At 41.6% G+C, this 25,271-nt stretch overlaps 1 protein-coding gene across 1 annotated transcript in view; it reads right to left on the reverse strand.

Moving 5' to 3' along the window:
* Positions 1–25,271, reverse strand: part of LOC106563268 (astrotactin-2) — a 537,304-nt gene that overhangs the window by 317,128 nt on the left and 194,905 nt on the right. The window contains exons 6-10 of the mRNA XM_014128700.3: positions 21,439–21,585; positions 20,793–20,960; positions 3,936–4,020; positions 3,223–3,297; positions 941–1,078 (exon numbers count right to left, since the gene is read on the reverse strand). Of these exons, the coding sequence (XP_013984175.2) occupies positions 941–1,078; positions 3,223–3,297; positions 3,936–4,020; positions 20,793–20,960; positions 21,439–21,585 (613 nt within the window). The remainder of the gene's footprint in view (positions 1–940; positions 1,079–3,222; positions 3,298–3,935; positions 4,021–20,792; positions 20,961–21,438; positions 21,586–25,271) is intronic.

Consider the following 25,271-nt stretch of genomic DNA (forward strand, 5'->3'; position numbering starts at 1 on the left):
AGAAAACAGCTTATGCAAATGCAGCTACATTGCTGTTATTCTGGCTGCACTTTTTGACGTGACTGTAAGTTAGCCGTAGTTGGGATAAGAACGTTGCCAACCAGTATGGCAATGGAACATTTAGAATGAACGACCAGGTCGAGTCCATAGACTGAACGACTGGGTCACGTCTCTGGCAACCGAACCAATAGAACAAATGACCAGCCGACTTGGGTAGCTACCCTAGATTTGTATGGGGACTATATCTTGTGGAAGGATGAAATAGTATGAATAAATTCAGTAAAATAACTATTAATGAAAATATTTCAATCATTATTTGAATGTGTTGGTAACCCGTTGTATAAAAGTGATAATGCCCTCGAAGTCGGTGATTGGAGGATATATTGGCACGGTATACCGGCCCTTGACTTCGTCTCAGGCCTTACAACACCCGTGCCAATATATCCTCCGGCTTCTCGAGCATTATCACTTAAATATACAGTGTGTCAGACCGTGTTAGATTGAATGCATAACTATATCTATCCATCAACAACCACTTAGTTATTGACATCATTTGCTGATGTCAGTGACGGCATTTGTGCTGTGGCTAGCTGTTCTCTGTTGTGAGATGACAGGTTACATCTACAATGCTATGCACACTAACATGACCCAAGTGACACCTGGACATGAACGTTTTGAATATGAAATAACGTGTGTGTCTATCAATCATGTTGTAATTACAGAATGAAAAGTAAATGGTAAGACTCCTTATGGAAATTGGGAAAGAATGATAGACAAATTGCGTTTGAGGTGTTTGCTAACGGAAGAACTTGTCGGAAACCAGAGATCTGACATTTCAACAAACAAATACAGAGGTTCTTTTAGAAGTAAACTGACCTTAGATCTGGTCTCAGGAAAGAAATATCCTCCCACACATAGGTATCTTTAGAGGTAAACTGACCTGACGTCCCCAGGGTCCTCTGTCACCAGCACGTCAGTCTTGCAGCTGGCGATGGGGTTGATTGACAGCTCCACCGGTGGCACCACAAAGCTCTTACTCACTGGCAGCCACAGACCCTGGCCCAGGCTGTAGGACGACCTGCGTTGACACAGAGACAACGAGATGTTAAAGTGTCAAAAAAGACGACAACGTCCTCAGCCTCCATATTGAACAGTCAGCTAAATGTAAATCAGTCAGCATTATAACAGCTGGTAAGGGCTTGTCCTTTTGACGTTGAGCCAGTGTCATAATTTACAGTTTTTCTTTGTTGTCAGTGCCATCTGGATCGATAGCAATGTGAAGGTGGCATCAAAATGCATATAATTAAATAATGTTTAGCATTAAACTAAAAAGCTAGTGCTTACATGAGGAAAGTTGAAATAAGAGGATATTGAGCCATGCTACTATGCACAATGTTAAAAATAAATTCTGACCACCTGACCAATGCTATGTTCCATCAGTATCATCCGTCATTCAACAGTGCTACAGCAGTAACACTATACCATATTACACAATTATCATTAAACATTTTACATCCAGTTTATGACTGTTAATGTCTGTGTGTAAACTCTAAGTGTGCAGTTTGATTGCTGATCAAGCACCAAATGTTCTCTGAAAAACGTGGGTCATTAGCTAGAGCTGCAAATGTTTCTTTCTGCTAATGGACCTGGGAATATGAAGTGAAAATGTGCTAAAATTGTGGGCTCAATCAAAACTGCCTTTCCATTCATTATCGGTGAATAAGAACAACAACCATAAATAAGGTTAAAACGGAAGTCTTGAATACAAAGATAATAATTACATTTCAGAGAATTGTTTTAAAATCTAATGTATATTGTGTATCATTATCAAAGACTGAAATATATCTACTATGAATCATAACATCTGCTAATGGTTTACTCAGTGTGGCTTAGGGTGGCTGTCATGGGCCTTATGACTGACATTAAACCCTTGCCATCCCAGAATTATGATATGGGGACTTCAGCCAATATCTAATTTTATAAGCTCTTTGTCAGTAGTCCTTTAGAGAGGTTCTCGGAGGAGTGGGCAGCGTGCCACCGGCCTTGACCTGGGATATAGACAGGAACACAATGATTCAGGCCTGATCAATAGCCATATCCACTCATAAATAAGACACTGACGGCCAGTCCCCCGCTCCCTCCGACCTCTCACTCTGGAGCCCATTGATCGGTCCCTGCTCCTCTCCACATTCATCACACACACATCGGTAGGCTTTACCAAAGATGTGTGTATGTTTGTGTGTGTGCTGAGTGTGTGTGTCTGTTGGTGGTGCTAGTGTGTGCATGCAGGAGAGAAGCAGAAAATGATAACATCTCAGGTAAGTAAAATGAATATGAATTATTCTCAGGATTTTTTCCCCCCTAAACGTCCACACCAGGCATTTGATGATATCAGGGAAAACAGCTTATACATGAAAAGTTGCATATAGATCTGTAGGGATTCTTACAACAGTGTGACTGAAAGGCGAGATGTGAAATATAATGATGTATCTCATCTGCAAGGCAGTGGCTCCGAGCTACAAATTCATCATAGGATTTACAATTATTATGCGGTGCCATAATAACTCACAGTCTCATTTCATAGTATTTACTCTTTCACCCTTGTTGTTGTTGTAAAATACCTACTCTGGCACCTCTTTCTGGAGTGATCATGACCTTCCCAATTAGAACACACCCAGAAGGGACAAAGAAGAAGTAGAAAGCAGGGTTCTGTAGCCCTTGGAAGGCTCTAGTGACTGGCACAGCTGCATCTACCTGTATGGTGCCTTTGTGTTAACACTACTCGGGAAAATGTCAGAGAGAATGTCCTTGTCAGGAGAAGCCCTGGCACAAAGACAGGCACTAAAAGCACTTGAAAGCCCTGTCCATAACATCCCCTCTGGCTATTTCTTAACAGGGCTTCACACTGTACATACAGCTGCCTCTGGGGGTGTGTGTGCGTGCGTGTATGTGCGTGCATGCGTGTGTGTGTGTGTGTGTGTTTGTGTGCATTTGTACACGTGCATCTGTGTATGTGTGTGTGAACTATTGTGCTCAGAACAGGCACAGAGGCAGGTGTATGGAGAAGACAATCGCACGGTCCCAGTTCCCATAGTGTGTGTTGATGGCTGGTAGTGTATACATCCCTGGTTCCCTGACTTCAGTGTAGTTGACTGGAAATACATTATTTTGGCAGACCACCAGCACGCAGGCGAGGGTGCTTGGATTCACATGTCTCCTCACCTGAAGATCTTTTCTGGAGCTTGCTCCCCTGTGACGAGGTCATAACCCTTCTCCAGGTTGGTGTAGGGCCAGGGACTGGGGAGAGAGCAGGGAAGCACATTTATACACAATACACTGAACAATGCACATTTATTAACACACTCCTTATACATTCATGCAAGAACAAAACATGCAAAAAGTTAAGTTAATGCAATTCTCTACATTTCTAAAAGTCAGAGGCGGGGAAATGTTAATACACCATGCAAAAATACCTGCACAGTACAAAACAGTTGCAAGGTCATGCTATACAATATTGTCTGGCTTTAAATACCAAAGATTATCCTCCATTGCTCCTGAATTGGTGAAGAGGGATTGGATCTGTGATTGGCAGGTAGGGACTGAGTCCAACTGATGATGGGGGATTTACATAGCTAATGGGGGCTGGTATTTTATTTGCCCAGCTGTTGAGCTAGTTGAGTTAATTAGCATGCAGTCCAAGTCAGGAAGAGGGCTTGCACTTGACTGGGCACATGGCGAGGTGATGGAGGCCTCATCTCTCTCTCCCGCTCTCTTTCTCTCCTTATACTTACTATCATTCCCTCGCTCCATCTCCTTCCCCGCTCACCCTTTGTTTCCCTCCCTCGCCCTCTCACTCTTCCTCTCCTGTCCTCTTCTCCTTTTGTCTCATCAGTGAGGTGACAGTCCGTGTGTAGGGCAGAGCCGGCTGGACTTACCCTTCGTTGCGGCCCCAGTTGCTGCGAACACAGAGGTGTTTATGCACCGGGTCGGGAGAATAGCCCTCGTGACAGCTGCATTCTCCTGCGGGAAGGGAGGGAACAAAGTGACAAATACATGTATCCACGTGTCATCCATCAGCAGGCAGGCCCTGTCCAATAATCAGTTGGCACCGGACATAATTTGGCAGTTACTGCTCAACCTCCCGCCCCGTCTCTAATTATAGCTAGCCTCACCTCAATCTCCACCTCAGACATGCTGAAACTCTAAACTGAAGTCAATACGCCCACCTAAAACCTTAAGACTCCCTTCTCCACCCCTGCCATGCTCTGATTAACAAAAAAAAAGTCACAGTCTTACCATTCTAGAGACAGTTTGACTTTCTTTGTTCGAATATTTTTTTAAATTATAAAACAGTTTTAAAACAAAAACAATCCACTCAGGCCGTGTCTACACTTGACACTTACATGTGACTCCTGCTATCAGAATATGTATATTGAATTGAAACGGTCTAGACCAAGGTCTAGACCAAGGGGGGGAAAAGTAAGGCCCATATCCGGCCCGCCGGGCACTTCAATCCAGCCCGAGAGATTTTTTTTCTCCCCAATTTCGTGTTATCCAATTGGTAGTTACAGTCTTGTCCCATTTCTAAAACACCTGTACAGAGAGGCGAAGGTCGAGATCCTTTGCTGTTGTTCTGGGATTAATTTGCACTTTTCGCACCAAAGTACATTCATCTCTAGGAGACAGAACGCGTCTCCTTCCGGAGCGGAATGATGGCTGTGTGGTCCCATGGTGTTTATACTTGCGTACTATTGTTTGTACAGATGAACGTGGTACCTTCAGGCATTTGTAAATTGCTCCCAAGGATGAACCAGACCTGTGGAGATCTACGATCTTGGATGATTTCTTTTGATTTTCCCATGAGGTCAAGCAAAGAGGCACTGAGTTTGAAGGTAGGCCTTGAAATACATACACAGGTACACCTCCAATTGACTCAAATTATGTCAATTAGCCTAACAGAAGCTTCTAAAGCCATGACATAATTTTCTGGAATTTTCCGAGCTGTTTAAAGGCACAGTCAACTTAGTATGTAAACTTCTGACCCACTGGAATTGTGATACAGTGAGTCATAAGTGAAATAATCTGCCTGTAAACAATTGTTGGAAAAATTACTTGTGTCATGCACAAAGTAGATGTCCTAACCGACTTGCCAAAACTATAGTTTGTTAACAAGAAATTTGTGGAGTGGTTGAAAAACAAGTTTTAATGACTCCAATCTAAGTGTATGTAAACTTCAGACTTCAACTGTACCTGAAATAGTACTCATCTAGTTCCACCCACTCCATCTCAAATCCTCTAATTCCCACTCTCTCCATCTTTAACAATGCTCCTCTAAAACAAACCACCCTGCTCTACCACCACCCATTCCCCAACCCTCTCTCACCTGGCATCATATGTACTTCAACCCCTGTACCCTCTTAATGACACCCATCAAAGACAGTCTAAGAAAAAAGCATGTATTTACCTCTACAACGCATCACACATCTGCAGAGGCCTTATAGTGTAGATATGAAATGCTTATTTCCAAAATGATAACAATTTTTCACATTTGTGTTTTTTCATCATAAATTATTACCTTCATGTGTGTGTAAAACATTACTGTTCTCAGATTTTTAATTCATAGATTTGAGATGAAAACGTGTTTAGCTGGAATGGAATGTTTGTTATCCTGTATAATTCATTTCTAAATTCTTTATTAAAAATGTAGTGATTTGTTACATTGGACTGTGTAAAACCTAGCAGTAACTAACTGTATTTCTCTGAGTGAGGTGGAAATATATATAGCATTTTGCAAAAAAAACATTATTATTTGTCCCTCTAAAATGAAACCATCAATTGATTTTTTTTAGATAAAATTATACTAAATATATTCACATCACAAAATAATTTATTAAAATGCAAGGTTTTGCATTGAAAGTCTACAGTAGCCTCAACAGCACTCTGTAGGCTGGTGTAGCAGTAGGACAGCTAGTTTCCGTCCTCCTCTGGGTACATTAACTTCAATACAAAACCTAGGAGGCTTGTGGTTCTCATTCCCTTCCATAGACTTACACAGTAATTATAACTTCCAGAGGACAATAGTTGAATAATTTTGAACAAATTAATTTCTGACAAAATTAAGGAGAAGCAAGAGACAGAGAGTGAGAGAGAGAGAGACATTTGTAATGTCTTTATTCTTTTGGAGCTTTTGTGAGTGTAATGTTTATTTTTTATAGTTTATTTCACTTCTAATTATCTATTTCACTTGCTTTGGCAATGTAAACATATGTTTCCCATGCCAATAAAGCCCTTGAATTGAATTAAGAGAGAGAGAGATAGCTATATATTTTTTTTCCATGAGGCTAGCTAGTTTAGCCTACTCAAACACCTGGCACAAACAGAGAGGCTGTTACCCAGCTTGCTATAGCTATCCAACATTGGCACTCTTCCAAGTCAAGGTAAGTTTTGGGTTTTATTAATTCATTGCCACGGGCCTAAACTGCTTGCTAACTGTACACTGCACTGCATGATTTTAGCGGGTTTACTAACGCGTTAGTTCTAGTAGCTATGTTGACTTGACGTTAGCTAATATGGTGACAATGATGTAGGCTATGTGTAGCGGTTACGATGTGATGGTTTAGCCTGGAAAGTTATTTTGCCTGGTCACAGACAGCGGATGTTTTGTGCACAAGCAAAGGGAAAAAGTGAGAGGAGGAGAGAGCACGTAAATGCGAAAAGGAATTATCCAACGATCAAAGGGATCACGCTATTTGTAAACATATGATGAGATGACAGGCTATTTTATCAAATCGATTACCTAGTGTTTAATTGATTAACGTGATTGAATTAAACTATGTGTCACGACTTCCACCGAAGTTGTTTCCTCTCCTTGTTCGGGCGGCGTTCGGCGGTCGGCGTCACCGGTCTTCTAGCCATCGTCAATCCACTTTTCATGTTCCATTTGTTTTGTCTTGTTTTCCTTCACACCTAGTTTCCATTTCCCTCATTATTTGTTGTGTATTTAACCCTCTGTTCCCCCCCATGACTTTGAGTGGGATTGTTTATTGTAAGTGCTTGTGCACTTGTTTACTGGTGCGCGTCGGGTTTTTTGTTCCCATATTGTGTTATATTTTTATGCCATTGGTTTTTGGATTAAACTGCTCCGGCTACTACATAGTTCTGCTCTCCTGCGTCTGACTTCCCTGCCACCAGTTATGCACCCCATTACAGAATCCCACACCACCATATGGAGTCATCAGGAGCAGGTGCCCCTGGTATAGGGGTCGAGAAGCACATCCAGGAGCAATCAGTTTGCGCACTGCAGTTTGCGCAAGGACGTCAGTCGGGAGTTGGCCTGCAGGGACACCACCCTCACCTTCGACTAGCTGGTGGACCTGTCTATTCGGTTGGATAACCTGCTGGCTACCCGCGGACGTCCAGATCGGGGTCTGTCGGTTCCATCCCCCAGCACCACCGCTCCGATGCCCATGGAGCTGGGAAGTGCTGTGCGCAGGGAGACCGGAGGAGGTTCCGTCTCGTGCACCATCTGTAGCCGCAGAGGTCACACTGCTGGTCGGTCCTGGGTTGGTTCCTCTGGGGATTGAGGCAGTAGGCAGGGCACTCTGGTGTCATCCCAGGTGAGCCGGCACCATTCTCACCCAGAGCCCTCTGTTGCACACATGTTTTTGTATGTCACTTTTCCGGAATTTTCCCCGCGTTCCCAGCATAAGACGCTCATCGATTCAGGCGCGGCTGGGAATTTTATAGACAAATCGTTCGCCAATAGTTTAGGTATCTCCATTGTGGCTGTGCCCTTCCCCGTTTACGCCTTGTTTATAACAGTTGGACTAATGATTACACCCTAGATCAGCTAGATGCAGGCAAGATTGTGCAGAGTGTTATTGAATGTGTCAATGTCTGTCACCTTGATTACTCAAATTTCTCTCGACCTATGCACCTACGTTGTAAACTTTAATTCATAGGCTAGGTTGTAGCAACTTCATGATGGGAATAGGGAAAATGTGAGTATGTAGTAGCCTAAACCTCTTGATGTTAAGTTGAGTTGGGTGAATGGAATATGAATGACAGTCACCTAATCTGCTGTAATAGAAATAAGGCCATTCTTCTAAAAATAATAGTCGTCCTCCTTCATCTTAAATGGCACCGACCGCCACTGATCTGTAGGAACTTAAGGATTGTGGTACCATTATAAAGAACTATGTAACCTTTTATTGTGGTACATCTGGGATTTATTGATTTGATGTACACTTGAAATGGCCGGACTACCATTTCCTGATGCATCCCTCTACTATAAACACCCATTACGATTTCACTTTGGACCCGACATTTTCAAAGGCAGAAAGAAACCATTCAATGTATAGCTTGGATGGTATGACAAAAGCATTGATATGATGACAATAGAGCCTTTGTCAACATAGATACACTGAGTGTACAAAACATTAGGAACACCTGCTCTTTCAATGACATAGACTGACCAGGTGAATCCAGGTGAAAACTATGATCCCTTATTGATGTCACTTGTTAAATCCACTTCAATCAGTGTAGATGAAGGGGAGGAGTCAGGTTAAAGAAGGATGTTAAAGGCTTGAGACATGGATTGTGTATGTGTCCTTCAGAGGGTGAATGGGCAAGACAAAATATTTAAATGCCTTTGAACGAGGTATGGTAGTAGGTGCCAGACGCACCGGTTTGAGTGTATCAAGAACTACAACACTGCTGGGTTTTTCACACTCAACAGTTCACCTGTGTGTATCAATATTTGTCCACAACCCAAAGGACATCCAGCCAACTTGACACAACTGTGGGAGCATTGGAGTCAACATGGGCCAACAGCCCTGTGGAACGTTTTCGACATCTTATAGAGTCCAAGCCCGACGAATTGAGGCTGTTCTGAGGGCAAAAGGGGGTGCAACTCAATATTAGAAAGATGTTCCTAATGTTTTGTACACTCAGCATATATGCCAAGGATAAGGGGGTGGTGCTTTGAAATGGTATATTTAAATAAGATAGCATAAACAGTGGAATGACAAGTTATGACACAAAGAAAGCAAAGGTGTAAAGCATAAAGTATAAAGCCGCAAACACTGTATCTACAAAACTCAACAACAAAAAACAAAGAAGTAACACAGTCTTAAAAAAATGGGAAAAGAGTCAAAGGAGGCTAATTATATTCATTGTATTCTCTTCCCCCCCTTTCATTTCCCACCCTCCATGTTTTTAATCCATACAGAATCAAAGTAGTGTTAAAGCGCCAGGGGTTTTCTGCCCATGCCTCAGGGTGCTGATTTATGATCTGTCAGAAGATATGAGGCGGCAGATTCATAAAACACAAAAACAAATAGAAAAAGCAAACATTGAATGAGGGGAAAGCTCCCTCTGTGTCTCCTGCCATGAAGGCATTATCGCTGCTCTGTGGTTTACCTCTCACCCCGACCCAGCCGTGAGTTTACTGCATAACATTGTGTTTGTGAACACTCCTCCGTCCTTACAGAAATAAATTGTTTTCTATGCGCCTATGGAACATTTTGACCAGCGGAGAGAGGAACAAATGCAGGCATTATCGCTGCTTTGTGATTTAAGCTACTGTCTCATCCACCCCAGCCGGAGTCCACTCCTAAATGTTTCCTTCCTGAACGTTGCTCGGTTGCTACAGAACAATGCTCAGTGTTTTGCTGTAGGCCTATGTAACACTTTGAGCGAGGGATTGAGTAACAAGTGTCTGTTGTTAAACGACCCCCGCTAGGTGCACTTGAGTCTTACAAAAATGCTGACAAGAACATGACGATCACATTGTCATCTTTCTGCGGTTCAATTCTTTCTCATTGAGAATACCTTACTACTTTTTATATTCTCAACCTCACCTCTTACTTGTTGAAATGAATATGGGATATTCACTACAATTTCCCTTATTCAATACTATTTTCTTCATTAACCTCATCTAATTTGTATGGCAATGTTTGAATGGTAGTCAGAGTAAACAGAAGACAAAACAACAGTTCTTACTCAGTAGCTTATTAACGGTTGTTTTTCAGGATAGAAACAATGATGCAGAGACTTTGTGTGTGCCATATTGCATTGGTGCAACCACATTGGAAATACAACTGCAAGGAATTGAAACAAAAGTGATGTCAGGTTATGAAACTAAAACATTTCAGAAGTAAATTGTAAACAGCATGGGTTCATTCAGGATGTAAATTGTGCATTCATTTAAATTTGGATTGCCCTGTCCAATTATTCAGCCGTCTGCATTCACACTTGGGACAAACATTGGAATTCATGCCAACAAGTCATATAGCTTGACGTTTCATTTCCAGCTAGTTTGTCTAAATGAAGCATTTCTTACATTACCTTCATAAGGGCCAGTGAGCCAACGGAGGCCTAAAATACTAAACTTGGTTGTTTAAAACAATCGTAACTATGGAAGATTGAGTCTTTAATCATTACTGCCCACACATTAGTCAACTGTATGCAACAAGACAAATGAAAAATTATTAGTCACACATCAACTGGGAATATGATGTATTTATGTATTGTAAATGTATTTATGGCGCTCCTGGTATCTACAGAAGCATAACAAGAATGTGACCTCAAACTTTCTCTCCATAATCAAAAGAGTTTTGATCCTATTAGTCCTATCAGCATAAAACAGTATATTGACCTGAGCATTCACGTCTGCTGTTCAAAGCCCTTTACAGACTACCTATTCCCTCCACAACTAAATTCACAGATCAATGAATTCATGGTCACCATTGATTTTACATGGTCGAACTGCATTTATGGAGCTTTGTGCAGGGTTCAAATGCATTGCCCCATGGTGCGAAAAGCTTATAAAATGCATAGTCATTGTGGGTTAGAGTCGGCCATAACATTAGCATTGCACAGAGTAACCCTCCTGTTGACTGGTCCCTATGGTCCCTCGGAGGGGCATAACATTGGAAGAAACATATTAACCGGAGTCATGAAATGCCATTCACATTTTATCACCAAGTCCTTAATAATTCATTAAGTGAGTTTATGAGCCGGGGACATAGCACACCGGCTAGCAGGGAACAGCTACTGCCTTAATAATGTGAGAATGTGCTACCTGATGAAAGGGAAATTGAAAGCAATTATCTCTAGCATTTCACAATTATTTATTTTAAGAACTAAATGAAATATCACTTCAAAGTTTGTATTTATGATGAATGCCTTTTTTTACGATGTTGGCATCGAGTCATAAAAGTCAAACTAATAGAAACACTGCTTTTTTAGTAACAATACCAGGTGGTTTTATTGTAAGATGGTGCACCATGGAGAGGAAAGAGATGATGCTATCCTTCCTACAGCTAACAGCTCAGAAACGCCTTGCTACTTACAGCTCCCAGCTTCTGTTAACCAAACAGCAGATAGTCAAATCAGCCCTCTCAGCCAGAATAGGCCTTCATCTTCACACATTCCACTTTCTCGCCAATTCAGCCACCCCTTGCTGTTAAACATACTTCGCTCCTGCATCTCTCTCTCACTGGATCTCTTGCTATCTCTCACTCTCTTTTCTCACACACATGCACACACGCACACACAATTGGCCCAGCATTTCTCACTCGCTCATTTCATCTCCCACTCCAAACCTCTAAACAAAATCTTCACAACAAACTATTTTACAAATGCTACTGGCAACAAAAATCCCTCATCATCAGCACATTTCTTGTTTCCTCTTTTCTTGTTTTCTAAATTAAAGCCAAAATGAAGAAAAAAAGTAGCGGGAGCGTTCACTAGAAACCAGTAACTAATCATCTCCCTCCTCCTCTTTCCCTGCAGCCGACCTGAAGTGATTAATGACACGTTTCATTAGAATGCTATTCCTATCTTGCACAGGCCATGTGGGCAATTTTCACATTTCAAGGTTCACAGCATGGGCAGGGGAAAGAGATATTGTTGTCCTGATGCATATTTCTACTGTTACACCATTCCAGGGGGGAAGCAATTCTGTTTTGGGACCTTGAGGAGATTCATCATCGACACCATGTCCTGGAAGGGCAGGTGGGGCGGTGGGTTGGATAAATAGGGCTGATAAAGCCAGAACAACCCGGACATTTCAGCACCTATTAGTTGCGGTAGGAACCTGGGAGTATTTTTTATTGGCGGGGAGAAAATAAAGGGCGGAAAGGAGGTTGGGCTTGGCTTTATATGAAGTCGTGAGCGAGAGTGATCGTGTTATTTCACATGTATCCTCCCCGTGCTCAGATGTGCTAACATGGACGATGGCTGGAAGAGGAGGTGTTGTGGTCTTGCTGATAAGCCGGTGGGAGTGTGTGTGTTTGACTGTGTGGGTGGGTAGGTGGGTTCGCGTATGCCTTTGCGTGTGTGTACAGGTGCCTGTGCCTGTGTGTGATTGAGCTGGCTCCGGCCCAAACCCATTCACACACCACTGGGGCTCAAGGAGAGATCCGTATACACGGGGCCAGTGGAGGTCCTTCATCCATTGACTTCCACTGTGATACCTCACATGAGAGGAGGAGGATAGTTAAGGCACGGAGGAGGAAGAGGAGAATGAAGGAGGAGGAGGAAGGAAGAGGAGGAGGGAGGAGGCCAGGAGATTGTTTAACAAGCCAGGGTGACACAATGTTGTGTTAATGACCGTGATGTGGCATTAGGGGGTGGTGGAGTGAGACAGAGACAGTGTTCGAGGTACCTGAGTAAAACGACTGCAGCTGGCCTTGCTGGTGATAACACTGAGAGGGGATGTAAAGTGAAATGTGTGTTCTTGTAGGTGCATAGGAGTATCCTTGTAATTGGCACTCGCACCCCTTGTTGGGTAAATAACTTATTTTGGAAGGACTTTAGTTGTTTGTTGATTGACGTGACAAGTTATTCCACTCAACTCTGATTCACAAAATTAGACTTGCACATCACCATGTTAAAAGGAGGGAAACTAAAATGTAATGCATCATTAAAACAGTCATTTCTAACTGCATTTGAGAAGTCCAAACACTAGCCCTCTCTGTTATCAGGTTTCTATTGAAGCCTCATCACCACAAATATTGACTTTTGCTTTGAGGCATGCGTTCGGAACCACCGCCTCAGATAATTCCGCTGCGTAGTGTTTTCATAATAGATGTGTTATCACGTGGCGTTTGTTTGCTTCCTTCAAAGTCTCTGGGCTTTATCTCCCTCTCAGGCATTTGACTTTCATTCGGTGCAGAGGCAAGTTCACAGGGGCAGGAAATTAATTTAGATCCGCTCGCTCGCTTTCTTTTTTTTCCATGACAGCTTGCTTATCAGGTGCTCCTCTTTCTCCAGCAGTGGTTAGTTTACAACACTGCACATTGCACCGATTGTTTCCCAGACCTTACCGTGAGCCAGTAAAGACAAGTTGGCAAGAAAATGAGTGAGCACAAATGATGTTGAGGCTAGGGGTGGCGGGACTTCTTTTTGGTTTAGTGTAGTGTGCATTTTTAGGTTATGGAAAGAGGAGTGGTACTGTAGGTGGATGAAGGGAGGTGTTTTGCAAGGGAACATTGAAGTGAGACTTTGTACAAAGACAAAGGGGGCTCTATTTTGACAAACCTGAAGCAATGGTAAATCTTAGCGCTGGCGGTAGCGTTATAGGTTCGGGGTTGTGTCAGAAACATTTTTCCTATTTTCACAACCGGAATTATGGGCACAGTAGCTGGAGGTGTTTTGTGAAAGGGCTGGATTTGGATGAATAAATACGTTGTGGGAGTGTCGAGGCTTGTCCCCTCACTGACCAATCAGAACGTGCTCCATGGCTAAATATGTGGTTGCTTCAAGTTGTGTATTTAAGATCTTTTATGTATTGCATTGTCATCAACTCCAATTTGAATGTTAGTCCGTTCATAACCCACGGTACCTTCAGAAAGTATTCATACCCCTTGATTATTCCACATTTTGTTGTGTTACAGCCTGAATTCCAAATGGATTAAATATATGTTTTGCTCACACATCTACACACAATACCCCATAATGACAAAGTGAAAACATGTTTAGACATTTTTGCAAATTTATAGAAAATTTAATACAGAAAAGTTTCATTGACACAGGTATTCACACCAGAGTCAAAACTTTGTAGAAGAACCTTTGGCAGCAACTACAACTGTGAGTCTTTCTGGGTACATTTCTAAGAGCTTTGCACACCTGGATTATTCAACATTTGCCCATTATTCTTTTCAAAATTATTCAAGCTCTGTCAAATTGGTTGTTTATCATTGCTAGACAACAATTTTCAGGTCTTGACATAGATTTTCAAGTATATTTAAGTCAAAACTGTAACTCGGCCACTCAGGAACATTCACTGTCTTCTTGGTAAGAAACTTCATTGTAGATTTGGCCTCGTGTTTTAGGTTATTGTCCTGCTGAAAGGTGAAATCATCTTCCAGTGTCTGGTGGAAAGCACACTGAACCAGGTTTTCCTCTAGGATTTTGCTTGTGCTTAGCTCCAAATCATTTATTTTTATCCTGAAAAACTCCCCAGTCCTTAACGATTGCAAGCATACCCATAACATGGTGAAGCCACCATTATGCTTGAAAATAAGGAGAGTTGTACTCAGTAATGTGTTGTATTGGATTTGCCCCAAACATAACACTTTGTATTCGGGACAAAAAGTTAATTTCTTAGCCAAATTTTTTGCACTATTACTTTATCACCTTGGTGCAAACAGGATGCATGTTTTGGAATATTTGTATTCTGTACAGGCTCCCTTCTTTTCACTCTGTCAATTAGGTTAGTATAGTGGAGTAACTACAACATTGTTGATCCATCCTCAGTTTTCTCCTATCTCACCACTGGCCTCATGGTAAATCCCTGAGCAGTTTCCACTCGCCGGCAACTGATTTATGAAAGACGCCTGTAACTTTCTAGTGGCTGGATGTACTGATACACCATCAAAAGGGTTATTAATAACTTCACCATGCTCAAAGGGATATTCAATGTCTGCTTTTTGTATATTTACCCATCTACCAATAAGTGCCCTTCTTTGTGAGGCATTGGAAAACCTCCCTGGTCTTTGTGGTTGAATCTGTTTGAAATTCACTCCTTAACTGAGAGAGTTTACAGATTATTGTACAGTATGTGTGGGGTACAGAAATGAGGCAGTCATGAAAAAAGTATTGCACACAAAGTGAGCCCATGCAACTTATTATGTTACTTGCTAAGTAAATGTTCACTTTGACATTACGGGGTATTGTGTGTAGTGACAAAAAAATTGAAATTGTATCCACTTTAAATTCAGGCTGTAACACAAAAAAATGCGGAAAAAGACATGGGGTTTGAATACTTTCTGAAGACACTGTAGTTAGTTAATTAGCCTGCCCCATATTTTTTCAATATTTTGAACATGTTTGCAGTCCACATTGTTCTAATTGCATGGTGTCATGACTGTCCTGTGAGGATCCGAATGGGTCAGATCAGCTTGGCAATGGATGACAGTAACCAGACCCTCTCTCACCCACAGAGGGGAGGAGGGAGCTGCTGGGGGGTTGACAGTTCACACCCTGTTGTAAATTCAAGGAGGGAGTACATCCCACCACAAATTTCACAGAGAAATGTACTTTGTCTACACAGAGGTTTCCCGACGAAACTCTAACACGTTCTAAAGCGAATACTGGAACAATATTGCTAACATAAGAACGTGGGGAATGGTCAGTGGTGAGCTATAGAAAACTAATGTCATATTGTTTTTTATTTTGTGATGTCATTAAAAGTGTTATAAAATAAATACTGTAACTTGGAAAGTATATACACTACATGTACAAAGTCTCCATCCTCTACATTGCATATGACAAATGATGAAAGTATGTTTTGTTAAGATAGGACTGTGATTTAGGAGCCATGAGATAATTGCATAGACGATGGTCGCAGTCTCCTCGGAACAGTTGATGTTGAGATTTGTCTGTTACTTGAACTCTGTGAGGCATTTATTTGGGCTGCAATCTGAGGTGCAGTTAACTCTAATGAAGTTATCCTCTGCAGCAGATGTAACTCTGGGTCTTCCTTTCCTGTGGCAGTCCTCATGAGAGCCAATTTCATCATAGCACTTGATGGTTCTTGAAATTTTTGACTGACCTTCATGTCTTAAAGTAATGATGGACTGCCGTTTCTCTTTGCTTATTTTAGTTTTTCTTGCCATAATATGGACTTGGCATTTTATGGCACACCTGTATACCACACCTACCTTGTCACAACACAACTGATTGGCTCAAACGCATTAAGAAGGAAAGGTTGAGAGAATGCCATGAGTGTGCAAAGCTGTCATCAAGGCAAAGGCTGGCTATTTTGAAGAATCTCAAATATAAAATATATTTTAATTTGTTTAACACTTTTTTGGTTACTACATGATTCCATATGTGTTATTTCATAGTTTTGATGTCTTCACTACTATTCTACTGTGTAGAAAATAGTACAAATAAAGGAAAACCCTGGAATGAGTAGGTGTGTCCAAACTTTTGACTGGTACTCTATATATCCTCAGAGTTCTATCTCACACATGCTCGGCTGCTTGTGTATCAAAAAGGGGGCTAGCTCGCTGAAAGCTATCATTTCAATTATGTCAACACATCCCCTTCTCTTTCTCCCATCTCCATTTTCTCCCCTTCCTTCTCTGTGCCACAATTCCGCTTTTGTGGACACACTCTCACAGACACACACACAGAACGCCATCCAGGTTCTAGGCCCAGATGAGCGGAACAAAGACACACTTTGAGAGAAAAACAGCATAAAGAAAGTGTGTCTCCATTTCCTCTCTGCTGGGTCTACTTGTGCACTGGATGACGCAGATGAAAACATGAGAATGTGCTCTTTTGAGGAACGACTTTAAATTCCCTCTAGGAAGAGATGAGAAGCCTCCAAAGAGATAGTGCATTTGTTGCCAATTACTGACTCGAACAGTCCTTTTCCTTTTGAGGGAGAGAGAGAGTGAGAGAAAGAGAGTGAGAGCGAGCAAGAGAAAATGCTCTGTGCAGTGTACCTAACCATCGTGAAAACATTGGCTTTTAAATTGCAGAGGAAAAACAGCAGATAAATTGAAGCATGCTATTTTGGTAGGCTGAATGTCTATGGGTAATAGAACATCCTACGGGAAATAGAAAGCTAACATTTCATTACCATATTATTAATAACAGCACAAGAAAACAGCATGCCAAGAACATTACATACAGCAGTTCAGATTATCTGAAAAAGTAATAGCTGTATTGACTAAAATGCTAACCTTTAAAATCTGTCTACCCTATGTTTCCCAATTTAGCAGAATAGTCGTTTAGGTACTGTACAGTGCCTTCAGAAAGTATTCACACCCCTTCGCTTTTTCCACATTTTGTTGTGTTACAGCCTGAATTTAAAATGGCTAAACGTGTTTGTGTCACTGGCCTACACACAATACCCCATAATGTCAAAGTGAAACTATGTTTTCAGACATTTTTACTAATTTAATAGAAAATGAAAAGCTGAAATGTCTTGAGTCAATAAGTATTCAACCCATTAGTTATGGCAAGGCTAAATAAGTTCAGGAGTAAATATTTGCTTAATAAGATGCATGGACTTCAAACAGTTACATAGTTTAATGGCTGTGATAGGAGAAAACTGAGGATGGATCAACAACATTGTAGTTACTCCACAATACTAACCTAACTGATTGAAAAGAAAGAAGCCCGTACAAAATAACAAATATTCCGAAATATACATTGTGTTTGTAACATGGCACTAAAGTAATAATGTAAAAAATGTGGCAAAGCAATTCACTTTTTGTTATCTTTGGGGAAAATCCAATACAACACATTACTGAGTACCAAGCATAGTGGTGGCTGCATCATTATATGGGTATGCTTGTAATCGTGAAGGACTGGGAGTTTTTAAGGATAAAAAATAAATGCAATGGACCTCAGCACAGGCAAAATCCTAGAGAAAAACCTGGTTCACTCTGCTTTCCACCAGACACTGGGAAATTAATTCACCTTTCAGCAGGACAATAAACTAAAACACAAAGCCAAATATACACTGGAGTTGCTTACCAAGAGGACATTGAATGTCCCTGAGTGGCTTAGTTTAACTTAAATTGACTTGAAAATCTATGGTAAGACTTGAAAATGGTTGTCTAGCAATGATCAACAACCAACGACAGAGCTTGAAGAAAAATATTGTACAATCCATGTCTTCAAAGCTCTTAGAGACTTGTGTGAATAGTTATGTCAATTAGATATATTTCTGTACTTAATTTTCTATAAGTCTGCTCACATTTCTAAAAACATGTTTTCACTTTGTCATTATGGGGTATTGTGTGTAGATGGGTTAGATATTTTAAAATATTTAAATTCATTTTAAATTCAGGCTGTAACACAACAAAATGTGGAATAAGTCAAAGGGTATGAATACTTTCTGATGGCACTGTATGTGCAGGACATAGTATAGTGATTTGCCGGTCAAGATTTGAATAAAACAGTTGGCCTTCTTACCAACTGACACAGACAGAGGGTGCTGCCAGTGCCAAGTTCATCAGTTCATGTCTGGCATGTTGAGTGGCCTCCTACTATATTCCATTATGCATCAGTCCTCAACATACCCTTGTCTGGGGTGATATAAATTGCACATACAATACAGCATGTAATTCATTTTAATAAGCTTAGACTGGCTCCTCTACATTATGACAGGGGGAAGTATCCCACCCAGGGGACCAGACATGTTCCACCATCTGGACTTTTACGGTCTTATTTAAAAATATAAATATTTCTTTAGTAATTGGGGACTGGGTCAGCATAAAAAAGTTCATTTGAGGAATAGCTTAATGAAAACTGTTTTTGTGTTGTGGGTTTCATGTGGTTTCAAATAAACTGTGGAACAGAACAAGATGTTCAACTTAATTTCCTCAGATGTCTTTCTTTATATAAAGAGACAGAACGCTTTAAGCCAGTTTTGACTGAAGGTCTTTACAACTTCAATACTGATTAAACCGACATCATTTGGTTTACTGATGCTCCAGACAACAATATCCGCCAGACTGGCCCCCCATGGACCAGGTGCTGACAGACTGTTACAAACATCCCATTATAACCCACATACATGTCGGTTAGGCCCCCCACCCAGGACTCCACAGGCCTGTGGTGGAATATGTCCTCCTTAATCTGATATCAGACAACTTCCTTTCCGAGACACAGCATCCAGATTGATGATTATAACACAACGTGATGGTTCTGAAGTGATGGTTTTCCACCCCGGTGAGAAGATTTCTCTACCTGGCTGAGTTTCTATAGTACAGGGGCTTGGACAATGCAAAGCCTCTCTCTGCTCACTCTGTGAGAACTAGATTTAAAAACTAAAGTAACACTTCACATTTACATGACACTGGCCCTTCAACGCACACTAGTCACTAAGTGGGGGTAATTGATGAAGAAAAATAGAGGAACGAATCAACAAAACACATCTGGCAAATCAGTGATTCTGCACCCTGACTCTAGTGAACTAGTGAGGGATAGGGCTTTGATAGCGTTCCAACCTATTGACTCTAATGGTCATTACCAAGGGGTCTTCTACCTTTTTGTTGGCTGATGGCGATTAAAGCCCATAAATACAGGAGCATGAGCCATTAGGTTGGACCACAGTGGCCCATATTGAATGATTTAATAAGGGAGAGCAATTGTTCAAATTAGAATCCTACTACAGTTGGCCAGGCATCTGCCCCATGTGCGGTTGGCTGTGTGTGTGAGTGATGGAGTGGTTATGCTAAATATGTGTGTTTTTCTTCACAGACATTTATCCATTGAAAAACGGCAAGTGATTGTTTCGACGGTGGAGGTGTCAAATAGTTTAAACACACAATGGATAGTAATGTTGAACGGCTCTCGATGCTGACATGTTCCTACAGCACCAAAAATATAGTCCATGCAACTGTGCAAGGCGAGTTTATAGTCAAGTTATAGTTATTACTAGGGCCGTGTTTTTCCTGATCCTGTCAAGATGCCAGGAAAAACTCTAGGCCCTAATTATAATCAAACAGGAACTTCAAGTCAACCCGCCATCAAAATGACATCACCATTCCTGTCTAGCCTCAAACCATTATTGGAATCATTCTTGGGTCCCTGCCATCTCTCAAAGAGACCACTTGCCCTCCTAGACCCCTCAAATATTCCTGATATCCCTGATACAGCATTCAATAGCCCTATTCTATAGATCTCAGCAGAGTTCCAGGGTTTCCACGAATGTAGCATAAACCCGTGGAGTGTGACACCCCATTTCCTTGCCTCACCTTCACTTTTATTAACCTTTACTGTTTACTTAGCTTAGTCGCAGCGCTAATTCATCATCATTCATAATATCTCACGTCTGACAACACCTTTTAGGGTCTCAGGGGGCTCCTTTAAGAAATTTAAGGTTGAAGGAAAGATGTTTAAAAGTCTATAGACTTCAGTATTGGTGTGAAAAGAAAGGGGTCTGCGATAGGGAAGTATCAAAGCTATCAGACAGCAAGTCTAAATGTCAAGCCCGATGCTGTGCTAAAAGCACATTGAGATGATGTGGAGAGGAGGGTAATATTCTCCACACAGTACTCTGTGACATTGGCCACTCTTATCTGTTTGATTCTTAACAGGGGTTGGCAGGGGTTGAATGAGACCCAGAGCCTGAGATTAGCACTGAAGGTCAAGAGCAAATAAATGTATTTGCCGAAGAGATCCCATCAGCGGGTAACCCTCAGTCCAGCCGTGTTATATACCACCAAACCTTGAGACAATGTTCTGTTCCGAGGGAACTGTCTGGGGATTGCAGCAGGGACATATACGTGGCTCTCTGTGTGTGTGTGTGTTACACTAACCTGTCTCTTGGTCACACAGCTGTTCGCAGGGCTCAGTGGTCCTCTGGCCACAGTAGTCTCTGATCCACTGGGTGGAGGAGTTTGTCTGGTAATAAAGGGTCAGTTTGGCAGGGTTCAGCCAGTTAGACACATCCAGGAAACTGCCCATGCTCACCACAAAACTGCTTCCTGGAACCAAAAGAGAATAGAACACACTTTTACTCATCACATTTATCTCAGCAGATCATGTAGTGTGAAGTACTACAGGATCATCCATCATTCACTGCTCAGTATAACATACCCAGGTTTATTAGAGTGAAGATTTTCTACTGCTAACAACCTGGCTGTTCTCTTCTTACTACAGTAGCTGGATATGCCATAGAACTGGATATTCAAACTGGATATTCAATTATGCATTAGTTACAATTTGAAAATAATGAGCCTTAAAAAATATCAATATTATAAGTCTCGTCTTTTGAAGATACATTTCAATGAAAATGTTATCTACAGCACAATTAGCATGCTTAATGAAGGTATTGATGCTACTTCCACTGTAGACTATCTAGTATATTTGCTTATTCTGTCAGCATGTATTCCCTGATGCAGTTTTGACACAGTGGGCATGTTTATGAGAGAGCGAGAGAGAGAGTTGATGGGGGATACTGACCGTCGGCGACAAAGTGTTCAGGCACGTGGAGAGTGACCTTGACAGTGAGAGAGCAGGAGAGCTGCGTGCCGTAAACCACAGCCAGGACACACGTACTGATGGTGATCAACGTCAGAGTGGCTTTGTTCATCGGACTGTGTGGACAACCTGAGGGCAGGGAAAAAAAACTCTGGGAAAATGCAGAGAAAACATGCAAAATATGACTTCAGCTGTTAAGACACAACAAGAAATGTATTCAAACGCACACAAAAAACTGGAACATGAACGCTTCTCTTTTCTGAAAATGCCTCTTTAATCTGCACTGTGGCTTAAAAGGATCACCAACATGTCAAAACCGCTGTAGTTGGTCTAAAACTATCAAACAGTTTACTTTCACACGCAATCTTCTTAACACCAAAAATGTACTTTATAACACAACTAACGCTGGTCGCTACAGAGGGTAGTGCGTACGGCCCAGTACATCACTGGGGCCAAGCTTCCTGCCATCCAGGACCTATATAATAGGCGGTGTCAGAGGAAAGCCCATAAAATTGTCAGAGACTCCAGTCACCCAAGTTATATATTTCTCTGCTACCGCACGGCAAGCGGTACCGGGGCGCCAAGTCTAGGACCAAAAGGCTCATCAACAGCTTCTACTCCCAAGCCATAAGACTGCAGAACAATTAATAAAATCGCCACCGGATAATTTACATGGACCCCTCCCCCCATCCCTTTTGTACACTGCTGCTACTCACTGTTTGTTATCTATGCATAGTCACTTCACCCCCACCTATATGAACAAATGACCTCGATTAACCTGTAGCCCCGCACACTGATTCGGTACCGGTGCCCCCTGTATATAGCTCGTTATTTTTATTCTTATTGTATTACTTTTTATTATAACTTTCTATTTTAGTCTACTTGGTAAATATTTTCTTAACTCTTCTTGAACTACACTGTTGGTTAAGGGCTTGTAAGTAAGCATTTCACGGTAAAGTCTACACCTGTTGTATTCGGTGATGTGACAAATAAAGTTTGATTTGATTCATTCTAGCTTTGTGAAAAACAAACAAGCTAAAAACACAGCAGATAATCCCGTTAGCTTCCGGCTCCTGTAGATGTACACAGTTAGGTTGAGTTGTTGTGTTTTGATTGGAGTTTTGGCCATGAGCTCTGAACCATCCAGGGTTCTTTCTAAACTGATTTATGAACAGTACAATGGCTGGAGTCCAGCAGAGGCAATTCATTGCCATGATAAAAGATGAGTTAAGAAGGCCCAGCCTCTTTCCACCAGTACGACATCTAGTGTCGCTGATAAATGACACCATCACCTCTGACAGTGTTAGAGATGGCTTGTTTTGGATGCACTTGGGGAGAAAGGGAGCTGGAATGAGCTCCTATCTCCCATAGAGTGACATTTATCCTAGCAGGTAGGTGTCATATTAAGTGCTAGCTTACCAGTCACCAAGGTGAGGGCAGAACTGTTATTGAGAGTCAATTAACTGCCTGCTCTTTGCTTCTCAATGACGTGTAATGACACCACTTTACTTTTCCTTCCAGTTAAAGAATAGCTTGTTCCCTTGACCTATATCTAATTTCAACTCCTGAAATCACATTTCTGAAAACATCCTTACACATATGGCTCATACAGTGCTCGTGTTACATTACAGTAGCTGCTATTTCCAGCAAATGGGGGAATGGTTGCTATGGAAGTGCTGGAGATTTTCACCTTAATTTCATAGGAAAGGATAGGAAAGTAAAGTGAAAAAAGATTCAGAACACCCACTAATGAGAATCTCAGTACAGTGGGGGAGTGGAGAAGTTAGACAATGGGGATCTATGGATCTGATGCTGTGAGGTTCTTAGACTGAGGCTGATAAAAAACCACTTCAATCACCTGGGTGGATAGACAGTAATGATCCCCACTGCCTACATTCACTGGACTCGTGTGTGTGTGTGTGTGTGTGTGTGTGTGTGTGTGTGTGTGTGTGTGTGTGTGTGTGTGTGTGTGTGTGTGTGTGTGTGTGTGTGTGTGAGTAGAGAGCCAAAGAGGGAGAAAAGAGCCAGAGAGTAAGGACAGAGATAGAAACAGGACAAGAGGAAAAGAGGGAGAAAGAGATAGAGAGAGAGGGACAGAAATTGAGAGATCTGGATGTATCTAATGACCCTGCCATCTCAGCCGGACTGGAGCCGTGGGTGTCTATGACAACAGCTCCCCGGCAACTAATCTCATCTGTGTGAACACTCAGGAATGATTAGGTCTGTGAGGAGGCCCTCAATTACTGTAAAAGCCCACAAAGTACACTAACAGATGCACACACACGGCCACACGCCCACACATCCACACAAGGGATGATAGGTTGGGAACATATATATGGATGCTCACACACTCATACACACACTCATTCACACACAGAAAATGGCATAAAGGGAAGCAACCACACAAACACACATACACACTAGCCAACATAACTACATAATGCTAAATGCACACATGCACAATAGGTACGCACACGCACACAAACAATCTGAATTTCTACCACACTCAATCAACTCCCTCTATCTCTCTTTCACTCTGACTTGAGTCCCTCCCTCTGTCCGCCCTTCACACTTGTGTGCCCACAGCCTCCAGCTAATGCATTTTAACAAGAGTCCTTTTATAGAGAAGTCTGTAGTGCAGCCAACAGCTAAGATAAGCTTACAAGCAACGCACATGCTCCACCCACCTGAGGTCCTTTTCAGCAATCTATTTCCTGTGTTTGAGGGGTGCCGAATCCACTTGTCAGTTAAATGTGGCTATATTGATTGCTTTCATTTTACGCCTGTGACTCTTTCATACTCTTGGTTGTGCCTGACACTTTTTTTCCCGTTAACGTAACAACCATGGAAATGTTTGTAATGACCTGTCAAACACACTCCAGTAATGGCTGAAATGGGCTCAGTGGAATACATTGTCTTACCGTTGAATCTATAAGAATGTTAAAGCTTTGTCGGGGATTTAACATATCATCTCGACACTTATATCACAAGAACGAGAAGAAAGAACTTTATTTTGATGGGTATTAATTTTTGTGGAATTTCAAAAGGAATCATTTAATACAGTTGAAATATTTGCAAATTGGATGCTCTGAAATGAGAGAAACTTCCAAAAATGAACACTCGGATTATAGTGATATTATGACTGATCTCGCAAACAATGTAATGTATGTATAGATAGGTGTAATCCGAGGCTATCATGCTATTGACACATTTGCTGAATTACGCAAGAGAACAGTATTTAATGAGGTATGCAGGTAGACAGCAAGTGTTTGGTGGATGCAGCCCTATTCCACCCATTTATGTAAATGTGTTCATTCATATATGCAAATATAGCACGGTGTATTAATCAAATGTTGCATACAAATATAAACCAAATACCTGGTAAAATAAGCAAATGTATATATACTGCTCAAAAAAATAAAGGGAACACTTAAACAACACATCCTAGATCTGAATGAAATAAATAATTTTATGAAATACTTTTTTCTTTACATAGTTGAATGTGCTGACAACAAAATCACACAAAAATAATCAATGGAAATCCAATTTATCAACCCATGGAGGTCTGGATTTGGAGACACTCAAAATTAAAGTGGAAAACCACACTACAGGCTGATCCAACTTTGATGTAATGTCCTTAAAACAAGTCAAAATGAGGCTCAGTAGTGTGTGTGGCCTCCACGTGCCTGTATGACCTCCCTACAACGCCTGGGCATGCTCCTGATGAGGTGACGGATGGTCTCCTGAGGGATCTCCTCCCAGACCTGGACTAAAGCATCCGCCAACTCCTGGACAGTCTGTGGTGCAACGTGGTG

Source organism: Salmo salar, chromosome 11 (genome assembly GCF_965601325.2).
Source record: "Salmo salar chromosome 11, fSalSal1, whole genome shotgun sequence".
Lineage (NCBI taxonomy): Eukaryota > Metazoa > Chordata > Actinopteri > Salmoniformes > Salmonidae > Salmo > Salmo salar.